Genomic DNA, 25,640 nt, shown 5'->3' on the forward strand with positions numbered 1-25,640 from the left:
AGACTATAAAGGAACGCAGGACTGTTTTATCATGCCTGATTAAAAGTGAAAAAAAAAATCATAACCGTAACTTGGACTTTTCAACTCCCTCCCCCTTGCTGCTGCATTACAGTAGGATGACTAGGGGCACAGAACATTGCTTTTACACAAGCTGCAGTAGCTCAAATGTAAGCTCTCCAGAAAATCTGGCCCACACTCACACTAAAGCATGTACAACACATGTGGAATCAGAGACTTAAGCTGCTAAAACCATTTTTCTCTGCAGAGCATGTGCAAACAGACTTGCATGCAGATTTTATCAGAGACAACAGAAGGCATTTCTGATATACAGGAAATGCACTATTCTTCCTCCTCCTGATTTTAGATCCTTAAATTTTAATGTCATTCTAACTAGCATGACATAGCAAAGCCTGGTGAAATTTGGAAGGTTGCTTGCTTCTGAAAGTGAAAAAAAGCCATGTTCCTATATTTGCTGCAGAGCCAAACCACTGTCTGAACTGCCTTTGGCAAAGTTTTATAATATATAGCTGCTGTTCTTTACAATATTAATCTGAAATCCACTATTTAAAAAGAAAAATATTACATAGATGATTAATAAGATTATAACATCAACCAGTAGTACTTCCATCCTTATTTCACCATTTTTATTTTAGTTTTATAGTCCAAGACAGTGACAGAGGAATAAATTAATAGATAAAGTTAGAATTGTCTACAGTTTTCTATGTAAAACTGCCCCTGTCCTCCATCTCATTCTGGAAAATGCCCAGTTCAAATAAATAGAGATTTAACCCATGGACAAGCTTCAAATTCTGAAGGAAAATGGAAGCTGAGCCCTGTAAGAATCCATTAGAAACAAAATATTCAAAAAGCACTTTCAAATCCAACTCCTGACTTTCACTTCCATGTGATACTTGGCATAAATCAGATCATTTATTTAGGAACTGACAGATTTTTGGCATGTCCCTGAACTTAATTTAATTATGATTTTGACTGCTAGTTTGTTTGTCGTTTTATTCAAAGCATCTTACAAAGATCCTCATAACTCTGAACCTAAAAAGAGTTTGAGAGATTCTAATATGTTATCACTGCCTGTATTTGCACAGGCTGAAACAGCAACAGAACACAAAAAACCAGTTCCATATGTAAGAGATGGTGACATGTCTAGAAAGAAGCCACATTCCTAAGCACTACTATGTCAATAAAAACTTCATCTATAAATCTGAGCTAAACCAAATTTACACAAGTTGACCTACCAGTCTATCAGCTAACATTATCTAGAACAATCACACAATACTAGCTTAGCCAGACTTTTTGAAAATCCAGAAGAAACTCTCAAGTAATTTTTTTAATATGCCTCTTTTCAATTAGTTAACCTAGCTGTGCCACAATCTGTCAAAAGCTTTGTGTGCTGCTCCAACTAGGCAGCTCTCAAAATACAGGTCCAATTTTCTCTTTTTAAGATATTCTCCCAGGCTTCCTATATTTGTTTTCATTTTCCCTTTCTTTATGCCATTTTTACAGTACTACCCAGATGGCAAAGAAATGCTCAGACCTATTTACATAAATATAGTTTCAGACACTAGAGAGTTAGAGAACACATTGCTGGGAAAACAATGAAGATAAACAGATTTCAGGTGAGTGCAATCAAACAATCTTGAAGTCTTTTTTTTTTTTTTTCTAATATACTCTGCAGAAGAATGATATACTAAATTAAAAAATATTATTCAAAATAAAAACTCCTAGTATCTAACCTTTTAATCTGGAAACAATAAAAAAGTAATTTAGGTAAAAGGAAATACGAAAGCAGCAGGCTAGCACAGAGCACTACATTTCTATTTACATTGATGAATTCAATCATTTATGTCAGGTGGGAAACTGGTTCCCCTGTGGAATTCAGACTGCAATATCAGGCACCAGGCAGATCCTTTGCTACTGTATACACCTCCTATTTATTTGGCTGCATCCAACACAGAAGAAAACCCCCAATTTACAGGTGTTTCACTGCACTCCCCACACAGTGCAAATCTGAAGAAAAGACAGAAGGCAGTAAGGATCCAATATGTTCTAGTGCCAAAATCAACTTTGGGTAATTTTAGGTCTTATAATTAGACTCTCAGTGTGGAATATTTTAGGAGAACATGGCTCAAAATTATGCCTGGCATAGTTCTATTCACTTTCTGAGAGATTAATTTAGCTCTTTTATTGTTTATGCTGTTTCACACATTGCATATAGGTATCAGAATAAGTCAGAAACAGAGACAAAATCATTGACTGCATTTACCTCAATCACTATGTATGCCCTAATTGAATCACAAGCAGAAATGATTGCATGAACTGAATTTATCCAAAATTGGTAGTCTGATTTCAAATCAGCATTGAGCCTACATTATTCTGACCAAACAATATAGCTTGATAGCTCATCTCAGTGTCTAATGAAGTAACATTTGCATAATGCATGAATCCAATTCAGGAAAACTGAAACTGCTTTGCCTTAAAGATGGCCAGATGTTTAGTGAGCTTGTGCTCAAGAGACAATTTCACCCAGGGTAATGAACGCCAAGACTGAGACAGATAAGTAATACAGGAGGAAATTTTTTATTTCCATTTGCAGCGGGAAAGACCAGCAAGCATTTTGGTGATCCCAATTCTTCAGCTACTAAGAGCAGTAAAATTAAGAACCTGGCACTCTTAGACAAACAACAGAAAAGCTGTTTTGATTCCAATATAATAACCTCTATAAATCAAAAGACCAGGATCGTATCTTTCTATTATTCACAACTTTGACTGCTTTGTAATTTGACCTCAATCTACAGGCCTTCTAGGTAATGAAAAACACATGCTGTGCACACTGCAGCAAATATACCTGAGGGAAATACCTACCTGGAAAGCCATTTGAAAGCATAGAGCTGTCAGAGCCTGATATATGGAGTGTGTGTAAGCAGATGACAGTTATTTCTCTGTCTCAGTTAGCCAACACACTTTACCAAACATGAACTATCAGCCAAAGCTCACTATCCCTGGAGTTCACTAGCTACTGTTTCCAAGAAGGATTTTGAAAGGCAAGGTCTGAAAACAGAGGTAACTTGTTTGTTAGAAAATATAGGTGAAAAAAGTCATAAAATCTTGCACACACATGTCCTTTTTCTCATTTGAGAGAAATTTGCAAATTTCTAGCCTGTTTAGATAAACATATTCTGGATAAAACCAAGATTCAATAATCAACAGACAGCGGAAAGAAAGGTTAGTACATAGAACTGAAGCAGAAAAAGATGCAATACACAGGAAAGGTGACGGGCAGTTTCCACTTGCAGAGATTACCAGGAGCACAAGCACAGAGCCACAGTACCCATGGCACTTTTCAGCTTCTCTGTATTCAACAGGATTATGAAATTTAGTTTCCAGGATTCTTCTTTTGAAGGATTTAGTAGTCTCTCTTGAGGAGGAGGACGAGGAGGTCAGAAATAGCATGCCTGTCCTATGAAATGTTCTCAAAATAGTATCCAATCATTTTTGGCCTTCCTCCTCTCGCAGGTCCCCGTGCTGTATCACATTTGCTCTGTTTCTTCTATACAGTCTTTGCAAGAACTTTTGGCTTCATTGAAGGATAGTAATGCAGAAGCAGATTACATGACAGTGTAATCATCACTGTGCCTATGCCAACATGATGAAGAGTCTGCAAGACCAAGTGCTTTTTCCGTTTTTCTTTCTGACAGCTGGCCTAAATTTCTTCCTTCAAACATTGTTACTTGAAATCTCAAATCAAAACAGGTACAACAATCCTATTATTATGACTTTTTTTTTTTGTTTAGGCCAGAATTCCTAAGAAAAAATACTTACCAAATTCATACCAGATTTCTTCTGGTATGCCAAGAATCACACAGATTTCATCTAAGTTTCTAATCCCACTTCGTTCAAATATTCACTAACTGTGTAAGGAAAATATCAGTGGATCTGATGTAACTTTAACAACTGTTGGAATTTATGTTAAGCTAGACACTGTAAGAAAGATCTTGACACCCTCATTTTTATGAACCTGTTGCAATTTTCAAAAATCTAACCTGACAAAAAGAGGGCCACGTTCACAAAGGTATGAAGGCTAGGTATTTAATACTTCCCATTACTTAAATACTTTTTAAAATTATGTTCTCTTCTCCATGAAAAATATGCAAAAGCAATTTCAAGAAAGCTAGAATCAGTTATCCCTGCTCCCAAGTCTCCCAAAAAAATGCAATTTGCTTGATAAATTACTGGGTAAGCACAGGGAACAGTCAGAAAGGAAGACAGCAGTTTCTTCTAAGAATCACACAACAGCCTTGAGAATTTCTTCTCCTAGACCTCTGAATAGTTTCCATATTTTTACTATTTATGACTTAAACCCTCAAACAACAGTTAGTAGAATTATTGTATTACCACTAAAATGCCTGTTGCTAGTTTTAAAGCAGCAACTACACTTTAATGTCTGAGATGTTTAACTAAAAGATATCCAAAGCTCTGTAGTCAAAACTATCTTCTTCTGTGTAGTGTACAAAAAGTTAATAACATTTATAATAACAGCTTCCTCTCACAAAATTTCTTCAGCTTTCAAGGATTTCAAATAAAATCTGCAGTAGCAGGAAAAGAGCCACAAAGTTCCGTGAGGAGAGAGAAGTTTTAAGTGTAGAAAGCAGCTTGCCCAACACAACACAGCATGTAACAGAACCACCTGTATCTTAAAAGTTTAATGAAAAACAGACACAAAAGAAGGCTGTTGTGGAAAGAACTTTGAGGAAGAAAGCAATGAAAACATATAAAGAACCTAGAATATCACTATTTTTGACCACATAAAAGCCCCTTTTCCAGACCAAGAAAGCAATAAAATAGGACTACTTTAATTTAAAAGGAGGAAAGTGTTAGCAAAAGCATGGAAGTGCTGGGATACAATACAATCCTACAGGCTGTAGACCTTTTTAATTGCAGAAACCAACATACTCTTCAGCTCTGTGTAGTCATTCAGCAGAAATACCTTGTCTGTACCAGAAAAAGCATATCTGAGAGTTCTTAGGAGTCAAGGGACACCATGTTCACTAAAAAAACTTGAAAGGAAATGTAACGCAATTCTCTAAACCTTATTTTTCAGCAATCTAACAAAAAAGGAAATTGTGTCCAATTAGACTGATGACAAGTTCTCTTAAAAAAAAAAAAAAAAAAAAAAAAAAAAGGTAAGGTAGGGAGGTTCTTCTGGGGTTTGCTCATTGTAATAATGGTGTGGAAAATGCTGATTATTGCTCTGATATTCAAATGATGCTGATGAATAGTATTCATTCTTTACCAACCAAAAAACTGTACAGAAAAATAAAGATGATTCTGCAGCCCAATAACAGTTTATAGGGGGCCATCCTGTATTCTGCTATTTCTTCCTAACTACCAAGCACATTTATAATGCTGCTGGAATTGCTCTATGGATGCTGTGATGACTAGGCCTATGCTCCCGGAAAGTTATACCATGAAGTCTCACAACTTGTCATTAGTACATCTCTATTACTTACAGAACAAATCAGCAACACCCATTTGCTTCCTGAATAAATCCATAACTGAAAGCACTAAGGAAGACCAAACTCTCAAAACCATAGTTTAAATTACATCAATATCATTCAGGAATCCAATAAACAGGTCAACACAAAAATAATTACTTTTTCATGGCACAATCATGGAAAACTCAAACTCTAAAACAAAGTTGATAAGCACCTGACCATTCCAAAATGAAATTGATTTAGGCCAAGAGATTGTCAGTTTACCCTAAAGTAATTCAGTAGCCTTTATAGCAATTTAGGTATAGTTTTTCTAATCTAACTTTCCCAAATACAGGCAATAAAGAATGTGAAACTATGTATTGTTGAACAGACACGGAGGGTAACTACTACTTTCTAAAAGAACTTTAACACTGAGTATACTGCTTCTAAAGCCTAAGGCCTGCAGGCCCAAGAAACAAGTTATTGAAGAGGAAGAAATCAAGCTTTAAAAAGGACTAGGCTGGAGACAAGTTTCTTATCACTTTTTGTGTGAAGGTTAATACATTACCTCAAAGAGGATGTACCTGTGAGATATTGCCATGCTGTTTATCTATGGAAAAAACATTCAGTCTAGCTGCTCTTCAAATGTTTTTTAATACCCACTACTGAGCAGATGAGACATTTAACTTTCCTATCGTACTGAAATTAAATTGCTCATTTGTCATACACCTTTTGAGACAACACTTAGGCAGAATTCATCCATATTTGACAATCTGCTTGAATTCTGACAGGACAGACCATTACCAGAGACTTGTGACAGAATCTATCATGCCCCCAAGAAGTAAACTGGATTTCCTGACAATGCAGTAAATTATGGCAGTATTTTACTGCTACACATCACAGCACACAAGCTACATTCTAGAAAAATGAACATTATTCTAGTCCATCCCATTGTACCTCAAACAAAGGCAGCCTAATGACCTTCTTTATCTGTCTCTATTACCCAGGCCCTGTTTTAGTTACACAAAGTGGAGCTCTAGAGAAGACCAAATGTAGAAGCTGTCGAGGTCAAAAAATCAATCCATGTTCATTCCCCCAGCGCCAGCTTCCTCTTTTCTGGCCAGTTTCACTTTTGAGATTATATGAGCCTCTCACAAAGTCAGTGGTGGAACAGAAGCCACAGATAGATTCTAGTTTCATTTTATTACTGCTAGCTCCCAGAAATATTTTCATAGTGAGGTACTGACCGCCAGAGCTCAAGGCAACAAGAATGAGCCTTTACAAGGGGTAATTTTTATTTTTTTTTATCAGAAAAAGTCCATTCACCTTAAAAGTTTTTTATAATGAATACATTTTTTTTAAACACGAGAGATCCAAACTTAATGACAGTATATAAATATGCTCTAGAAACAAGTACAGTAACCTGATCACAGTCTAGAAAAATGTTTAAGTATATGATTAGTATTTTATCCCTAGTAAACAAACAGACCCACTCAGACTAAAAATTTAGTCCACTACATGAGTGTTCTCTTACGTCAGAGCAAAAAAGGAGACTGTAAGATTTTCAGGGAAAAATACAAATACCCCAAGGCATTCCATTATTTTAGTGATTATCTGAACTCATCAACTGGAAAACTCACTCCACAAAAATAACTGAGACGTTCTCCCTACACAATTGCTGTATAAATAGATTAGGTAAGATAGTGAGATAGAGTTAGAAAAACACACTTCAAGTTAACAATGAACAGGGCACCAGCATTGTGCTCAAACAGTGACTTGCACTATCTTTGAGAAGATGTCAGTAAAGGAAATACTTCGGGGTATTTCACAGTGGGCTGAAAATGGGATGAAATCTGGGTATAAAACAGTTTCACCATATGATGGAAGGACTCACCAGGTGGTTTTTCTATAATTAGAGGTGTTCTAACAATAATTTTAACTATCGTGAAGCAAATAGACATAAAGACTGAAAGCATGTAAGAAATTCAAGCTTAATTATAAGCTTTGAGTAGTATTTTAGACAAGTCTCCAGATCAAGACTATTCTTTTAGATACCTATAGTATCTAGTGGAGAAGTGAAACAAGCATATGGGGACTTTGAAGTTCAAAGAAGTCTACCAATACATTAAGAGCTAAAATAGAGTAAAAACTGCTTTTATTTTAGAACACTTAACTGAAGAAATGGGAAATATAGCACCCATAAAGATATATGACATAGCCTAGAGAGTGGACACAATAGAATGAAGTGATGAAATACATAAAAGAAACACTGTGAATTGCAATTTAAGAATACTTGAGAATAAAGAGATGACCATATATCCAGCAGATAACCAGTTACTATTTTTATGGACAGGTAAGTACAGTTTATAAAGTTGCTTCTCCCAATCACTTCAAATTCTTTCTGTACAGCTGTGTTAAAATGAGATTCCAGTTGGAAAAAACACACAGGTGTAAAATTCTTCCTTCACTAGCAATTTGTGCTGCAATCTCACATTCTTGTAGCTACTCAGTTAACCCTGTATGTGTGAATGCACAAACACAAAGGCTTTGATGCCACTGAGGTTTGATAGTCTATTTAATCTCAGAGTGTTTACCTTTCTGTCTCACAAAACTACTTCTAGGGGATTTTTATCTCCACTATTTATGCCTAGATCCCAGTTTGTATATTGGTCTCCTTCCCTTTTCTGTTCTTTTATAGACAAGCCAGTATTGCTTATCTGTGGAAAACCAGGCTACAGTAAGCCACATTAAAGCTATGTTTTACAAGGTAAATTATAAACCTTTACAGCTATTGACAAGAACCAGAGGGTTGACAAAAAATGGATCATGGATTTTAATGCAAAATCATATGGTTCCTGGGCACTGTTTTCAATGGAAAACACTAAAGAAAAAAAAAAAAAAAAAAAAAAAGACAGATATAAAATAACTGAGTTATATAAAGCATGGGGGGGGAAACAAAAAAAATTGCAAATGAGTTCTAAAATTCAAAAAATTAATTAAAAAATCTCATTTGGAAGCTCCTTAAGATTCCCTAATATAGTGGAAGAGTGTTCATTATAATCACAGATATAGCAAAGTCTTTCTGTAAGAAAAGGTTGAATTAAAATCTTGCATCCTATGACCTAAGGTCTACAATGACATTGCACCTTGAAATGTCAGATTACACATTTCTTTAACTTACTTTATTAAATTATGAAAACCAAGACAAAAAGGTATAATATACATATAGGAATATATAATTTGGCTCATAGAATGCCAGTAAATTTGTAATTTACTTTAAAATAAACCAGTATCCTTTAAATGAGTCTAAGCTCACATCCTATTATGTTTTGTGATAAAGGACAGCTATCGAGATATTTATATATAAGATGGCTTTCATTTATTTAAAAGACAGCCTAAAATTTTTGAATGGGCGTTCATGTATCTCAGAATTTTAAATTTCAAAATACTCATGTAAAATATCAATAAGATGTACTATTTCATAACATCATACCATAACTCAAAATGCTGAAATTACATCTTTAAAGCTACTGGCATCTACAACTACTTCCTAGTATCACTCAGGTCATGATTCAGTCTGTTTTCCTTTGTCTACTATTGCAGAGCTCCTATTTCTTCATATCAAGCTTTTTTAATCATGACCCAAAGATATCTTCCATGTCACTGACAAAGGAAGAATTACCCCCGTCTATTCAGAAAACAAGTTTCTATTGTCTTCATGAAGATATTATAATGATGAGTCTCTAACAGAAGAGCAACCACATTACTGTTTGATTTTTTTCTGGAAATCCTTAAAATAAACATATTGAAATTGCCTAGAAAATTAGTAACTGATAAGGGAAGTGGCAGAAACTTCCTGCAAAAAGTCTGGAATGCAGAGTTAGGCATATATTCCTGTGGATTATGTTGTTTCTGCCACAGAACACTACCTCTCCTTTGACTTGAAGCCTTTTTGAAGGAGTCCCTAACATTTCTTCCCCTTGTGGCACTAACAGCCCCAGTTTGAAATGATTCATTCTTCATTGTATTCACATACAATTCATCTGAGATTAACTTTGCTACAAGTAGGTGTCTGATAGAAACTGTCTTCTTCCTGACTGTTAAAGAAACAGTTAGATATTAATATTCATACTCAAGACTAAGCATAATTGCAACAGTTAATGACATCTGAAAAGCTTTGCTCTACAAAACTGGCTTGAAGATTCAGCTGAATACCCATTGAAAAAACATCTTAAAGAAAATTATTTCCTAGGTTTCACCCACTAGATGAAAATCACTGATGAAAACTGATCAGAAAATATACATGCAGAGTTTGGTTTCTAGAGAAGCTCCACATGATTTTCCCTCAGAAGTGCTGCAGACTAAGAAAAAAGCAATTGAGCTAAGGTCTAAGTTTGGAAGTACACAGCAGGAAAGTCCGCCTTGTACGTGTTGATGATCTCACTCTTGAAACAGAAGAGATGGAAATCAATGTAATCACTGTTCTTTTTGCTCAATCAATCATCACATTTTTTACCGAGTTGCCTGGACAGAACAGCTCAACTTTTAATAATAATTTAGGAGAGAAAAGTTAGAAGTTCTTGTCCTGGTGAGAAAAAGAGCACTGGTGGGTTTTACCAAGAATCTTCTCTTTTTTTCTCCTGAAATGGAATTTTTATGTACATTTTGAAATTCCAGTTATATAACAGATATCAAATTGAAGATGGACCCTTCCATCCTTTTCCTCTGACACAGGTAATTTCTAGCTACTACTTCTGTTTGGCTCTTTGTGTACCCATGCTTCAGTGGTTCACAGTCTACATGAAAAACTGCTTATTTAAAGTAAATGAATTATTATTTTTAATCCCCAAAGTATTCGATTTTTTCTTCCTGTAGACCAAATCAGGGCTACTGAATACTGTAGCCAAACAGTTGAAATAACTGTAGCCAAAGAGTTGAAATAACATGTATTGGGGGAAAAGAAGCTTCTCAATCATTTCTGCCAGTGCAGAGACCAGCCACAAACTAATTCAGAGATGCAAAGAGCAAAAACACATTATCGCCATTGCATTTGAACAGAGCACCCATTCCTTGTGCAAATGCAAGCCAGAGGACCTTCTAATAAATTGTTCTCCAGAGAAGTCATTATGGTAGGCCATCAGGGAAGGGCAAGATAATTGGCTATTTATTAGTTCAAGAATGGAGCAGCTACTCCCATTCCTTGACATTCAGTGTTTCACATGAAATACCAATCAACACATTTCACACTTGTTGAATATGACACCAAGTTGTCCACAGTATATAATTTGTTCTGTGTTTACTTTCCAGATTTTCCACTGCCAGGGTGCATAGGAGTCTCTTGATGTCTTAAGTTTTAGCTTTCATATTTTTCAAATTCTGTACTGCATTAGTATATAACTCTGAACGTCATATAAAGCGTTAGTCAGTTCTCTTCACAGCTTAGTTAGACAAAATAATCCTTTTCCAGCCCAAGAAGCAAGGACACCGTTACAGCGTCAGGCCCCCAAAAGTATAAACAACAGGGAACTGAGGGGAGCAGACTGGGAGGATGGAACTTCATAACCTGAAGCTGTAATTCGAGAATTAACCCAAATATGTAAATAGACCAGAACTTAAAAAAGTGTGAAAACTAGTGACTAGTTGTCCATCTTGTGTCCATCTTAGGTCCATCTTGAGTAGAGTCACAGCTGGGCTCTTGTACTGTCCAAGGTGTATCCTTTGAAAGCCTTTCAATAAATACCTCCTTTATTCCTTTAAATCTGTCCAGCCTCTGCTCCAGGAAGCCTCTCAAGGCATCACTCTGACCACCTGGTATTTGATATGCTGCAATGATTTGCCTTCTTTCATATTTATAGGCAAAACCAAAGAATAAGGCTGAACAGAACAGACACCTTTTAAATTCAGGAGCTTTTCTTCCAAAAATACAAAAGACACATGCAATGCATTCATTAGATTCTTATAGGAACCTTGTACACAGCTGCCTTTGAATGCCATTGTGGAGAAGAGACATTGCTTTGAAGAAACTATTTTAAAGTCTTTAAGTACAGTAAGGTATTAATAGGTCCTCCATTTCCAAGCTCTATTAAAAAAAAAAAAATCAGCCTAATTTAAGAAGAGGAATAATATGATGAAGCCAAACTCAAAAGCTGCACCAACAGCCACAGCAACTCACAAACCCATAGCTAAATAAACATTCAGCTTGCTTTCTAAATCAGAATATGTTGCTGCAGCACTGAGGAAAGACCTAGAGTTCAGACTGTGACAACTGATCAACCATAGGTTTATTACTGCCACACTATCACACTCTTTCAGTTTCTCCTGCCTTTAGTCATGCAGTACATCTATGTATAACTTCTTCAAAATTATACTTCAATGTTCAAGACTGTTGGTAACTCAGTGAAAGAAAAGCAAACACTGAAGAGATGATGAACTCCAAATAAATATGCTGTTATTATATGATGACTTTCATTAACGCCACATTATGAAGCCCTGTATATTTGATTGCCTCTTGAAACAACAGCTCAAGAGTTTTCTTGAAAATTACTTCACTGCATACTTTTTTTTTTCCTAAGATGGCTATTTTACCACTGAAAATCTACCAGCATTTTTCAACAGACAACACAGAGCATAACACTGCTTGTAGGTTTGTTCTCTTGATGAGACACGAAACTCAGAATTATAGCTGAAGACAGACTAAATCAGAACAAAAACAAAAGTTAGTATTGATGCCAAGATCAGCAATCCAGATAAAAATCTTTGTAAGTTACTTACCATATTTATTGATGATACAGGACCAATGCTGTTGACATAAATGTCAACATCAATAACTGTTGGTTTTACTGTGGAGAAAAAAAAATATTATTTTGCAGACAACAAAAATGATCACTTTAAATGCTTTTTTCCCCCCCAATAACGTCTATTTTTCAGGTACAACTACTGAGAAATATGGATACTGTATTTTTAGGAAAACATGGTTCTATTCCTCCTACCCAACAAAAAAAATTACCATCAGTTAAAACCTGTACCACTTCATCATCACAATTCCAATCTGTCTCAGCAACAATTTGTTAAAGAAACTTTTAATGCTAGGCACAGTAGCTCAAAGTCCTAGGCACAGTAGCTCAAAGTCGAGCTCATATCTAAGATGTCTGACATCAAAGTAGAAATAATACAGCATATTACTTTTTCCCTTTGCTTCAACATTCAGGTCCTTTAGCCTGTTCGTTCCACATCAAAACAATCTTTCCAGACTTCTGCATCTCATCAGCCCTGAAATCATCCTAACTTCGAGTAAAATCTCTATGAAATCTGATTAGCTAAACCTAAGCAACTCTTCTTTCAACTTAGACTCATTCTCTTCAGTCCACACTGCCTTTGCACTCTTTCAAAGACTTTTGAATTTGATTTGGTTTAGTCAATGCATATTTCTCACATGATCTTCCATGTTTTCTGACTTTCAGAACTTAGTAAACCAAGACAAGCTCTGTAACCATTTCTTTTGCTGAGGCCACTAGGATTTTTCTTTCAGCATCTTGGGTGCCAGTGTAGCTGCTGGATATTATTGAGCTCTTATAGGTGACATAACCTAACTCTAAAACAATGCCACTCTTTTGAAAGACACATTAATTTTTTTTTTACTTATACTGCCATTCTTCCAAACCCACAGGTTATACATTAAGCTCTAAATTGAGATCTAAATTAGCAGCTTACTTTCTCCAGAGTTAGCTGGCTCAACACTAAGTATATAGAATAAATGCTGTTTTAATCTGGATAGTGAGAACTGATGGTAACTTTCTCCTAGAGTAAGCCAACAGCTTTTGTTGGACATCTTTCTTTCCCATAGAAGCACCTTCTCTTCTACATGGTTTTCAAAAATCTCCAGAGAATGTTCAAACCACTGGCTTGGGAACTATGTTGGATTTGGACTTTTTTTCACTAACCCCCGAGACTCCTAGAATGAGTAAATGCAGGCATATCACCCATTCAAAAAGCAGAAAGCTTTCTTCTGGGAAGCTACTGAGCAGAGAAGTGCAAAACATTTTAATACCAAGGTTCTGTTGGTAGATTATCTCTGGTAACTATCAGGCAATTGGTGTAAAGCCATCTGGCACGAAGTTGAAGATAGACAGGAATCTTTACATGAAAAGATGAATATTTTTTGCCTGCATCCTCCAAATTTCAAAGAGGTGTCAAGTAGTTTTAAAGTACTTAAAAATTTAGATGGTTATGAAAAAAGAATCTGCATGCTGGCTTGTCCTGTAAGATTTTGGTATGTACATATCATTAGGAAGGCTATATCCCCTGCTGGAAAAAACAAACATTAAACTGGGTACAAACAGTGGTTAAAGATTCTCTCTAATGCATTAACTAACACATACTTATTGACTGTGTATGGTCAGAACATCCAGGATCTTTTAAGGTCATGGTTTCAAACTGTCTGAAATTCTAGCTGATAAACTCAGATCTCCCCTTCAGCAAAAGAAAATGTGAATTCAGCTGAACAAGCTCAGCTGATTAAAGCAACTCTAATTGTACCCAGCTAATAACTAAATAGGAGTCTAGCAGCTTCTGGTAATGAGTTGCCTCAAAATGCAATAATAAATGTCATTACACAGGCATTGGTAATAGTGAGGAACTACAGCTAGCTCTTTCACCAGAAGAGCATTCATGGAATAAAGAGCTCTCAGCTTTACAGGGTTTATGCATGTGTCTAGATAGAAGTTCAAGGCTAAGGAGTTCTAGTGACCACTAATGGCACTAGACTTAAGGATGAAATTGGCATGAAACTGAATCTTGGCAGGACCCAGAACAAAATTCAGGACCAGAACACAGTGCTTGAAATCTGTTTCTGTTTAATCACTGCAGTTACGCATATAAATAGAATATGAGGTGATAATTTCTCCTGAATGTGCTGAACCAAATTCTCTTATAGTAAAAAAAAAAAAAAAAAAAAAAAAAAAAAAAAAAAAAAAAAAAAAAAAAAAAAAAAGGTCACTGCTTGTTAATGTAGTTAATGCTAAAGAGAATTTGATCTTATTTACAGTAAAGATCTAACCTTGAAACAGGAAACTAAACAACAGTCACTTCTTCTATCAGACATTTCCAGTGAAATTCAAATTAATAACAAGTAATAAAAAATACAGGTAAGCTATTACGCATGTTCAAATTTAAAAAAAAATATAAAGAATTGAAAGTTTCTTTGAATTATTTTGTTCTATTTTCCTAGACAAAGGTAAAAAATACAATTGTAATTTGGTTGTATGATAAATGTGTGCTCAGATTTTAAAAGAAGAGACAGAAGAGCATAGCTCTTGTTGCATGTGGTCTTTCATGGTTATAAAAACATACAAAGGATTATCAGGTATAAATCTTAGATTCATTATCATAAGGTTTTTAATTCAAAGGACTGATCAAAATGAAGCAAGGTTTTAAGATTATTTCCTGCAAAATGCATTATGAAAAACGAAACAACTGAGCCCTAAAATTATCATGTCTTACTAGAAAGAACTCACCCTAAAATGCTCTTAAATTGAGTTTTACAGAAAGACAAAATAGCTACACTGTCACAAAGGTTGTGCCAGATGATCCACTATGTTCCCTCCCAATCATTCTGTGATTCTGCAATTTCAATGCCTACTCATTTTTCAGTATACTGCATGCTTTTGTAAACACTTAGTTCATTAAGGAATTCAAGCCACACACAGAGTTCCTGAGCTGCAGATGGAGCTTTTTCCCTCGCACTAGAAGAGTCCTCACAATATTGTTGAGAGAACAATGAAAGTGTTAATACCTCACTAAAAGCTGACAATAAGATTAAATATGGATACTCAGCTTCAGTACTGTTTTCATACTGGCATAAACTCAAGAGAGTTCTATAGAGCTGTCAGAAACTTAGAAAAACTACAGGCAGAACCATGTGTATACAACATGCAAGATTGCAATTAAAGGTTGTCAACAAATGTACCAGCCTTCTCAAAGTTCTTTGAGACATTATTTAATATATGGCAGTAACTTTCCTTAAAGGACAATGCAAGCACATCTGAGCAATTGCAGTGTTACACTGCTACTCAGTGCTACCTAAGGTAACCTAGCTGCTTACCACAGTCATTTAATCTTCAAACATGCTGGTTTTAATTGAGGAGGGGATTTATAAAGCAAACAAATTGTTTTTAAACAAAACTAAGGTCATCTGATCCAAATGCTCTGTCTTTGAGACAGACTCCAGTCAGCTTTGTAACTATCTCTTTGCAAAGATGCTACCAACAAGTAGTGCCCACAAACTTCAAAAAAACCTGACAGCTCAAAACACACCTAGGACAACTACGGGATTCATCTAGTCCTGCATTGTGGATTTACACTGGTGAAAAAAACCAATACCTGAGCTTGAATCTCATTAAAATCCATGAAGACATCACTGTTGGACATATGTGAGTTGATCATGTGTATAAAAAACTCAACAGACAAATCAGGAGAATTTTAAAAAAACTCTTGAGTAAATCAATGGAGGGAATGTTACACAGTTTCCATGTCATGTAGGGGGAAAAATCTGCAAAATCTTCCTGTCATTTCATTATGCTTATTTACTATGAATTATCCTGTCCTTTAAAATTATCTCTTAATTTTTGATAGATCTCCACTATTCAGAACTGATGCTTATTTCATGAATGAAACCACTTTTCTTCCCTCAGAAAGCTTCCTCCACATTTGAAGTCTGTCCAAATAGCACTAATGTTCCTGCATAAATCATAAATGTTTAGAAATATATTTAAAATTTTAATATTGAGAAACATTTTTTTACAAGCTCAATTAAACAAAGTATGTCTTACTGAGTTCTCATAAATTTTAAAATAAATTATTTTTTGTTGAGAATTAATCTTTCTTACATTGTTCAACCAGCTCCCAGGTTTATTCTGGCCTTACCCAACACAGCAGTGGTAAAAAATGTTACAGATCAATACATACACATTTATAGAAGCAAAACAACTAGAACTAGATTTTTAAAAGGCACACAACTATGTAAAAATCACAATATGATTTCTGTTCAAGAACCACAGGGCTGCTTGAATTCTGCCCAAATTTCACAAGACTTCTGAACGCAAATGACTAACAAGATTGGCTCTGCAGTAATGAGATTTTTTTTTAATATTGCTCTATAATGATATTTTACATTCTCTCATTACGACATAAATTGCTATTTTAAATTGGGACAAAGCTGTAATAAATCATTACACAGTTATTGGTAACTGTAAGAGTAGTGATTATAGTGTTAATTTTTACTTTGCATTAGTGATGATGACTATTCCAATTTTCCTACGTGACTTTATGGGCAACATCTATTTACCTAGCTATTCCTATAAAACAAACTGCTATGCTAACAAGTCACTTCTCAAGATTAAATACAGTCAGCTAACATGTCTCCATTTTACAGCAAATTACCACATTTGAAGAAAAACCTGGTAACAGGAAGTGTTAAGCCACCATCTCTGCAGGCACTTAAAACATGGGTGGATGTGGCACTTAAGGACATGATTTAGTGCTGGATTTGGCAGTGTTAGCTTAAGGTTTGGATGAAGATTCTCTTCTACAATGCTAAGAATCTATCAGTGAGGAATATTATAAACCCTCAATCTTCCTGCATGAAAGAGAATGGGCTAAAAAACAGATAGATGTCAAAGTCCTCCACTTGCTACAGACACAGAAACTCTGTGACATCCATATGTTTTAGGTTCAAACTATCAAAATAGAACTGCAAATGAAAATCCAAAGAAGAAAGAAAGTTTTGATTAAAGCAATACCAGGATGAGAACACAGTCCTCTGAAAACAGGTTTGGGTTTTTTTTACACGGTAGGTTTGGTTGTCATTTTGTCCAGGAGTGTGAATGACAGTGTGCACATAAACAGACTCCCTCAATTAACTACAAATCACTTTTATTCTCCATTTCCCACCATAACTATCAATCAACCTTCACCACTTTCATCCTTCATTTACCATTCCCTAATGCACAAGCTGTAATTTTTCAAGTATTATGTTGTGGAATGAAAACTGTATATCATAATGGTTAGGCTTGTTTTTCAATCAAACCCTACAGCTTTAATTTTTGTTTTACTTATATTCATCAGAGGGGAGAGCTCCTGTGTGATACCATAACACTAAACAATAACAGAATTTGTTCCTGCAAAGTCTAGCAAGCTAGCATCCAGGGCCTGGATGAACAATAAAAGCCATAAGAAAACTATACAGGTGTAAAAATGAGCAACAATATTTAAAATTATATGTGCAGAACATAATGAGTCCCTGTTTAAAGATGGCAGAACAATTAGTCTGTGCCATGACCTCAAAATGGCAACTAACACTGAACATCTTTGCTAAGACACCTCTTTAATGCCAACATAGTCTGGGTCAGAGAAGAAAGGAGAAAGAAGAAAAGGATTTTCTTATGTAATTAGTAGCTTAGACTTTGCCTCACTCTTACCTAACTTCCAACTCACAGCATCCAGAAAGTTTGTATGCTATACTCCCATGATCCTCTCAGATTAAAAAATATGATAGTGAAGCTATAGAAGAGAAGAGAGAATAAGAAATAGCAGCTTCTACATTGAGTTTTGTGTGTGACAGTTAAGACTAAGAGTTAGGCAAACATTAGCTGTCAACCAAACTTTCCTACCTACAGTGCTATTCAAGAAAAAATATTCCATCTGTGTATGCATCAAGCCATTTCAACAAATAGTCACTGTCAGGAAATAAAACAGTAAATAAAAGTTATCTGTGTAAATTAATTATTTACATGCACAAAGAGAAGGTTGTATTTTAAGGGAGAATGCAATTTAGTAATTGGGTAAAAGGCCTCTTTCTCCAACACACAAGCAGTACTTTTTTCTAACCCAACAGACTACATACAAGACATAAGAATTGCAAAGAAACAAGTGGCTTCTTAGCAGTGGGAGAAAGGAGCATTTTATGTAGGCAAAGAACTGCATTACCTGGGGTAAATTATTGGCAATAAATCATGGGGTAGATTCAGAAAAACAGTGTTTGAATACTAAAATACTTCTATATATCGAAGAACAGTAAGCTTCAAATTAAAGTGTTGCTTTCCAGCATTTGATTTAAATCAGGTGATCAGGAAAAAAAATAAAGGAGGGGGGGAAGGAAAATAATCAAAACTCTTAAATAATTGGAAAAATGAAGCTGGGTTGCTTTGGAGAGTTTTAAGTGGAAACACTGAGTTGCAGGGCTTCACGCTCAATGCGTTGGACTAAAATTTCTCTACTTATACTTTCAGTATTGCACATTAAAATTTTACCTGAGAAAAGGATGAATAAAAAGTAGGATGTTTCCCCTGAGGGTTGAAAAGCTGTGAACCAAAGCAGGTCAGAAAGCTAAGGCAGAAATTCCCCTGTAGTCAGTCCATGGTTAAGCAATTAGAAAAGCAGAATTGAGGCATGAAGAAGGCTCACTGTCAAGATCCTGTCCTAATCAGTGTTGCTCCCATGAAGGATTTTGAAAGAAATTTGTGTTTAATGCACTGGACCAGGATCAAACCAAGACTATGGGCAAACAACCTATTTGTTTATGTAATCTTTCAAAACTCAAACATGCATCACAAAAATCTGAAACAGGTATTTTGGAGTGTTCATAGAGTAGTTTACCCCTAATCTGCTAACCTTGCTATTAATAATCTAGAAATATTCGTGGCCAACAGTGCAAAAGAAAGCATCAGTTCCTGAAAATGGTAGAGAATTAAAACTCCTGCTGAATCAGAAGAAATCTCTTCTATCATCCCACCTAGAACAAAGATTGTTCTCATTTTCATTAAACAGAAATCCTTTCCTCAGGAATATCCCTTTTCTTGAGGATTTCTAGTTGGATGGCTAAATCAGAACAAAAGTCTCTGAAAGGAAGACAATCCACTCCTACCCCACCAAAAAAAGAAGAAAAAGGGAAGTTATCAGTAAGAACAATGAAAGCATTTCTGATTTTTTTTAGTTATGATTTTTTCATGGAGCTCTCACTATATTCAGCCCTGCTTCTTCCTAGGTCTTAGCCACAGAACTCTGTGTCCTCAATAACAGGTTTTCAAGTTTATTCTTCTGTATAAATCTAAATTAGACTAATCTCCACAGTTTTCTGCAATGCCCAGTACTACAGAAGTTGGATCCAGAACTGTGAGTGCTGCCATAATACAAACAGAATTTACCCCACATCTCTCCTTCCCACGTGCTCTACCTTTACACACAAGTTGGCTTTGCAGGTACAACTGTCTGTGATCAATCCTGAAGCAGTGCATGTCTCTCTTACTACTTCATATTTTAAGATGCCTGACACAGTCTTGTAGGCCAGCACAAAAAAAAAGACTTAGAGCAGAAAGTAGTGATTTGACCTGGCATGACACTTCACAGCTTTCTCTGCACTATGATCTGGAAAATATTTTCATCTGTCAGGCAATATGCAACCCTCTGTCACCACATATGGGGAAACCTAGCTGGAGCTAATTTAAAGAGCATCAGGTGTGGCAATCAACAACTAGCAAAAATAACTTGACAGCCTCTGCGGTAATAGCCTGTGGTGCACTTCAGGGTTCATTTCTGTGCGACATGGCAGGAAAGCAGGTCAGGCAGGAGAAAGGTTGTGATACTGCTTCAGAACTCAGGATTTTCAACAGGATTGTGCCTGGAAAAAGACATATCCTTTAAAAAGCAAGAGTTGTTTCCTCTCAACCAACAGATTTGCTTCTTGAACACACTGAGAAACTGGGTAAATTAGTTACAGAGAAAACTTTTAACTGCTTTAAAAGAGAACTGCTGCTAATGCTCCCAAGCAGCACAGTAAAGCACATCAGACAGAGCTTAGTCTTCTGTGCTTGCTGATTCAAATGAGCCCATCTATTTGTACAGCTATGCTTGTACAAACCTACCCAAGGTAGTGAGAGCTGCACGGCAATGTCTGAGACTGCTCTCATCTGCAGAAATACAGCTAATGGTTACAAAGATACTGGAGAAGTAAAGAAAACCAGCATGACTCCCAAGTCAACTAAAACTGGTGGAATCAGAATATTACATATTCCTAAGTGAATTTACATGGGTGTATAAATACATAATAAATATAGATGACTACCAGAGGCTGCAGGGATCAAATAATTTCAGAGGATCCAAGAGGAAAACATAAGTTACTGCAAAGTAACGGAACGAAGGAAGGAAGGAAGGAAGGAAGGAAGGAAGGAAGGAAGGAAGGAAGGAAGGAAGGAAGGAAGGAAGGAAGGAAGGAAGGAAGGAAGGAAGGAAGGAAGGAAGGAAGGAAAGACAGACATTAGTGTTTGTTGAAAATACTTCAGAACACAGACTGGTGAAGCCTCCTTCAACATAGGCAATTTAGAGGCTTCCTTAATATAATGATACATCAGAGAAACAGAGGATGCAAACACAACAGAAATTGCCTTACTACTCTGCCATTCTAAGCCTAATCTAGCATGAGACCTTTTCCCTCCCACTACTAATGGCATATTGCAGAAAGCTCTCACATACTAGCTTTCTGATGGGTAAGGTAACTTTCACAATAAAGAAAAAAGATAGCATACAAGTTTCCACACATAAACTCACTCAGGGAATGTGACTGGTAAACCTACTTCATTTCATTGTTACAAATTTTTCTAACACAACTTAGGTTCCTTATAAAGTTAAGCTTGAAACAATGTAGAGTTCTGAAGGTAGCTTTTATTTTCCAGAACTTTGTCATGGTCTAAAGCGTCCATTAAGGAAGGAGAGAAGAAGATTTCATTAAAATAAATTCACTTTGAAGGAAATATGTTTTGCCATCTGTCATTTAATTACCTATGTTTTGCTTCATTGCTGAGTTTTCTTTAGTTTGTTTTTGTTTGGGTTTTTGCATGGTGGGTTTTTAATAGTAACTTAGATTTTAAATCTGTCAATCAAAGAAAAAAAGGGCAATTACAAAATATGGTTTATCACTCAAATGAAACTGAGGCTTTTTTAGCTGTAATTATCATCATCATGTTCTGTATCCTGTTGGTTTGCCTAATATTTCTGTTTTCATTTTATTAATAAAGAGGAAGTAAAATTCCAGCGCCAGAACCTGGTCCTACTAAATTTCAGGATTTAAATCAATGTGACATGGGAGGAAAAAAGCAAGGACAGCAAGTCTTACTGCACATAGAAAATGAGGCATGTACATTGAACAGGTCTTCACTTCAAAGCACTTTGAAACAAAACACAGAATACCTGCCTATGGAAGAGATTTTGAGATCTTCATAGTTCTGAATTGGTTTCGTTTTTTTCTAGAATTGGTGTCTTTCATACCACATAAGAGACTTCAGTATCTGAGATCTATAATTTTAATGGCTAAAAAAAATACGTGAAAGGATGCTTTACATCATAAAACACTTTTTATTTTGATCTAATTGGTACACTGTTATTAGCTGTTCAGTATGAAGTGCTTTCTTTTCTTTAGTTCTTTTTTTTTTTTTTTTCCAATTCAAAAAGGATGTATTTTTTGTGGTATAATGGAAACTTTCCAGATGCCACCAATAAAAAAAAAAACCTCAAAAGCCATGATATTCATGGAGACAAGAACTCTGCCAAGTGCATGGCCACAGGGGATGAAGTCAGGCATTCCCCTGCTGGTAGAACACAGCTTTGTTTCCAAAGATGAAAGGCCCCTTTTAGTGAGGCAGGTCCTGTTAAGGTATCATTTTGCTTTGCCTTCACAGGTTAAGTGCTTTGACTAATATTTAGGTTGTTCAATCCACTTTTTAAAAATCTTGGCTTGGAACCTTGCAGTTGATGCCTGAAGTGCCAAGTGTAGATTGTGCCCATGATCTGAGGAGCAGTCATTTACATGGAAGCTGAGGCCAAGGATAGGCCAGGATAAGGAAAAAAAAAAGAAGTCCTAGCCTTAAATACATGCCGTGACCTAGACACTCTTTACAGTGGTTTAGATGTGCTTGGGTGACAGAGGAGGACAGAGGGTTGCTAGCTGTTCACAGTTCACTCACTGATGGCCGTACTGCTGGCCTGGAGGAGATGTGATTGCTGACAGCATCAATGCCCATTTGTAGGGCAAAAGGGCACTCAGAATATGCCTGCACCAGGTAGGACTCATACACCTCAGCTAGCCAAAATATCATTTGACTTGAGAAGGATGAAAAACCACAGTGCATGCTGTGCCAGCATGCACTTCAATACATTTTATTTACCACTGTCTTCTCCTTCTCTCCATGGTTTCTGGTTGCAGAAGTGTCTTCCCAAGTGACCTGAAACTGGCAATCCTAACCTTAGAAAGTGCAAAGTATTTCCTTGGCTTTTCTGACTGCATTCAGAAAGAAGATAAATTCCCCAGGACCACAGCTAAAGCTACACACTGTTAGAAATAGTGGATTTGCAATAAAGGATTGAAAAACTGAGTGAAAATCAGTGAGACATGAAATGGTGAGTGTCCCTGTCCTGCAGGTCAGACAACTTCCTTACCAGCAGTACCATGGAAAGGCCCTATTTACTAGGTGACTGTATATTAATCTGGGATTTAACCCTTAATACTGGCTGAACTTCTGCTTGATTCTGAGAATTACTTCTTTCTTCTTCTACTGGTTCACTTCATGCTTCCGCTAATTTCCAAAACATGCATTGTCTTATTTGTGCCTTATGTTACCTGGTACACTACCTTTTTTCCCTTATGCTCTAGCTGGTATGTATTATGCTTTAAAGTATTTGTATTAATACTGAGACTTTCAGGGCAGCCAAGACAATTCTGCTGCCAGGACATGTCAACCACCTTGTTTGGAGGATAACCAGCTCCCAGATGGAATGAAGATGTGTTTGTGTGTGAGGCACCAGCCAGCAATTCAGGGAAGTTATCTGTAATGCCTGATTCTCTAGCATTCCCCTTGTGTTCTCCTTGCCAAATGCGACAGCTCTGCATCTTCAAAAGGGCAATGTTATTTATCTGCATCAAACGCAGAAGAAGTGCAAAGAGGGACCAGGGGAGGAAGCAGCGATGAACTAACTTCTGTAGCATTTGAACAACACTCAGCTCAGGTTCTGAAATAGCCAGATTGCTATCAAAGACAAAAAATGGCCTAGGATCAAGATGCATGATAGAAATAGCTGTAGTTGGGAACTGTAAAATCTGTTTGATATATGAGGAGCTGTGTAATTTGAGTCCTTTCTCTAAAGCAGGATTCATAGAATATGGAGAGACAAAAGGAATTATTTTGGCAACAATGACTTCCCAGTGCTGTAAGATATGTCTGACCTCTACTGATTTTATGGCAACTGACATGGGGACTTCGAGTGATTACTTTGCCCCACATAAGCATAACATAGCTCATTCTGCCTTAAGTCAGGGATCTGAGGACACAGTGTACAAAATATATCAAAAAATTTGTCTGAGACTGTCTTCCAGATGTTGATATGGGTGGGAAAGTGCATTAAAGCACCTCTCCATCAGATATTAAAGATAGCTAAATCCAGTATGACAAGCTAAGTAGAGAGAGATAAATGTCACTTTGTGACAAAAACAGACACACCTATCAAATATGATCTTTGTAAATACTATGGAAAATCAAAATAATAGCTATAAAAAAGAATCAAACAGACCCTTTCTTTTGCACCGCAGGATAGTATTTTTTTTCTGCAGCTGTTGCATTATTGTGTAGCTATGAAACACTAATAATTGTAATGATGAATACATACAAGTGCTCTTACTTCCCTCTAAACTGATCCAAAGGGATCACCTAGAAAGTGTACCAACACATGTGCCATTACCAAACAATAATTTCACCTATAATCAGTGGTAGGAAACCTCCCTCTAATCCCTGCAAATATTTAGGAAAAGCGAATTATATAAGGAGACTCTTTTGAGTATTTCCCATTCTCAGTTCATTCTGAAGCACATGCAAGGTACAGTAAATATGACAAATTCTCTCTGATTTCTGTCATACAAATTTGCTGTGAACAAACTGAGCAGCAGTCGTGCTACAGCCATTATCCTCTAGGGATACAAACCAGGGAAAAAAGGGGAAAACTACAATACGTGGAGCACAAAAAAACCCCAAAAACCAAAAACCTCATAACTGGTCTGAAACTTCACTATACAAATTAAAACAATAAAAGAGCCCATGATGGTTATATGCAGGTACCTATGGGCTCTTATTTAAATTTTATACTTACATGTAGTAGTGCTGACCACAAGACACAAGATCGTAAGATTTTTTTTTTGGAAATGTCTGCTGGTTTGTGGAAGATCATCTCTGGAGTTGCCCTATACACAGGCAATCCCAGTGCTGCCTTCTCAGCATTAAGGAACACAACTTTCAGGATCATATTTTGAAGAGAATAGGTGCTCATTCTTTTGCTGTGTCCTACTTTTTGTTTTTAATACACCGAGGTTTTGTTTGCTTCTCAGAGTGTGAGATTTTCAGCATGGACTGCATGACAAAAGAAGTGTGTTCCTTCCTCTGTCAAAAACCTGATGAATACTTAAGAACTAATACTTAAGAACCTTCCATATCCTTACACAAAGTCTGTACAAACCAACCAGATTTTAGGACCCTAAGGTACCGCCAGATTTCCTTATAAGAATTACGATTTTTAAAATACTGACTTGGAAATTAACTTCAGTCAAAAAAAACCCTTAATCTACACTTCCCCAGATACTTCCAGAATATAGTAACATGCCTTCTCTGCACATGGAGAAGTTTATCCTCACTTGTGCAGAAAGAAGTACTTACTTCCAATATCTGGCCGCAGCTTTTTGTCATACTCTCTCAACAGTTTGTTTAGTATGAGAGTCACATCTGTGTCTTGTGTTTTTGGAGCTAAAACCCATTTTTGGTTAATTGTTCCATCTTCATATTCATCCTCTTCAACCTTTATAGAACTGCAAAAACAAATGAAAAAAATAGATATTATTTTACATAACTAAAATTGGACACAATAGGATTCAGCAGAATGCAACAGGTGCAACAGGATTTTCCCATTAACAATTGCAGAGTATCTGTGCGTAGGTCATGACTGACAATTGTTTAGAAATTTTCTTCTGGAAGTGTCTTCAAAAAGTTATACTCTAGGAGATAATACAACTATCAGAGTAGTATTTTATATCCTGTACTTAATGAACATATTCTGACTAGTTTACAA

At 36.1% G+C, this 25,640-nt stretch overlaps 1 protein-coding gene across 1 annotated transcript in view; it reads right to left on the reverse strand.

Annotated features, from left to right (window-relative positions):
* The window catches only part of GABRG3 (gamma-aminobutyric acid type A receptor subunit gamma3), a 288,690-nt gene that overhangs the window by 260,093 nt on the left and 2,957 nt on the right, over window positions 1-25,640 (reverse strand). Inside the window, 2 exon segments of the mRNA XM_066313582.1 lie at window positions 12,261-12,328; window positions 25,232-25,380. Coding sequence (XP_066169679.1) covers window positions 12,261-12,328; window positions 25,232-25,380 — 217 coding nt within the window.

This window comes from Sylvia atricapilla, chromosome 2 (assembly GCF_009819655.1).
Source record: "Sylvia atricapilla isolate bSylAtr1 chromosome 2, bSylAtr1.pri, whole genome shotgun sequence".
NCBI lineage: Eukaryota > Metazoa > Chordata > Aves > Passeriformes > Sylviidae > Sylvia > Sylvia atricapilla.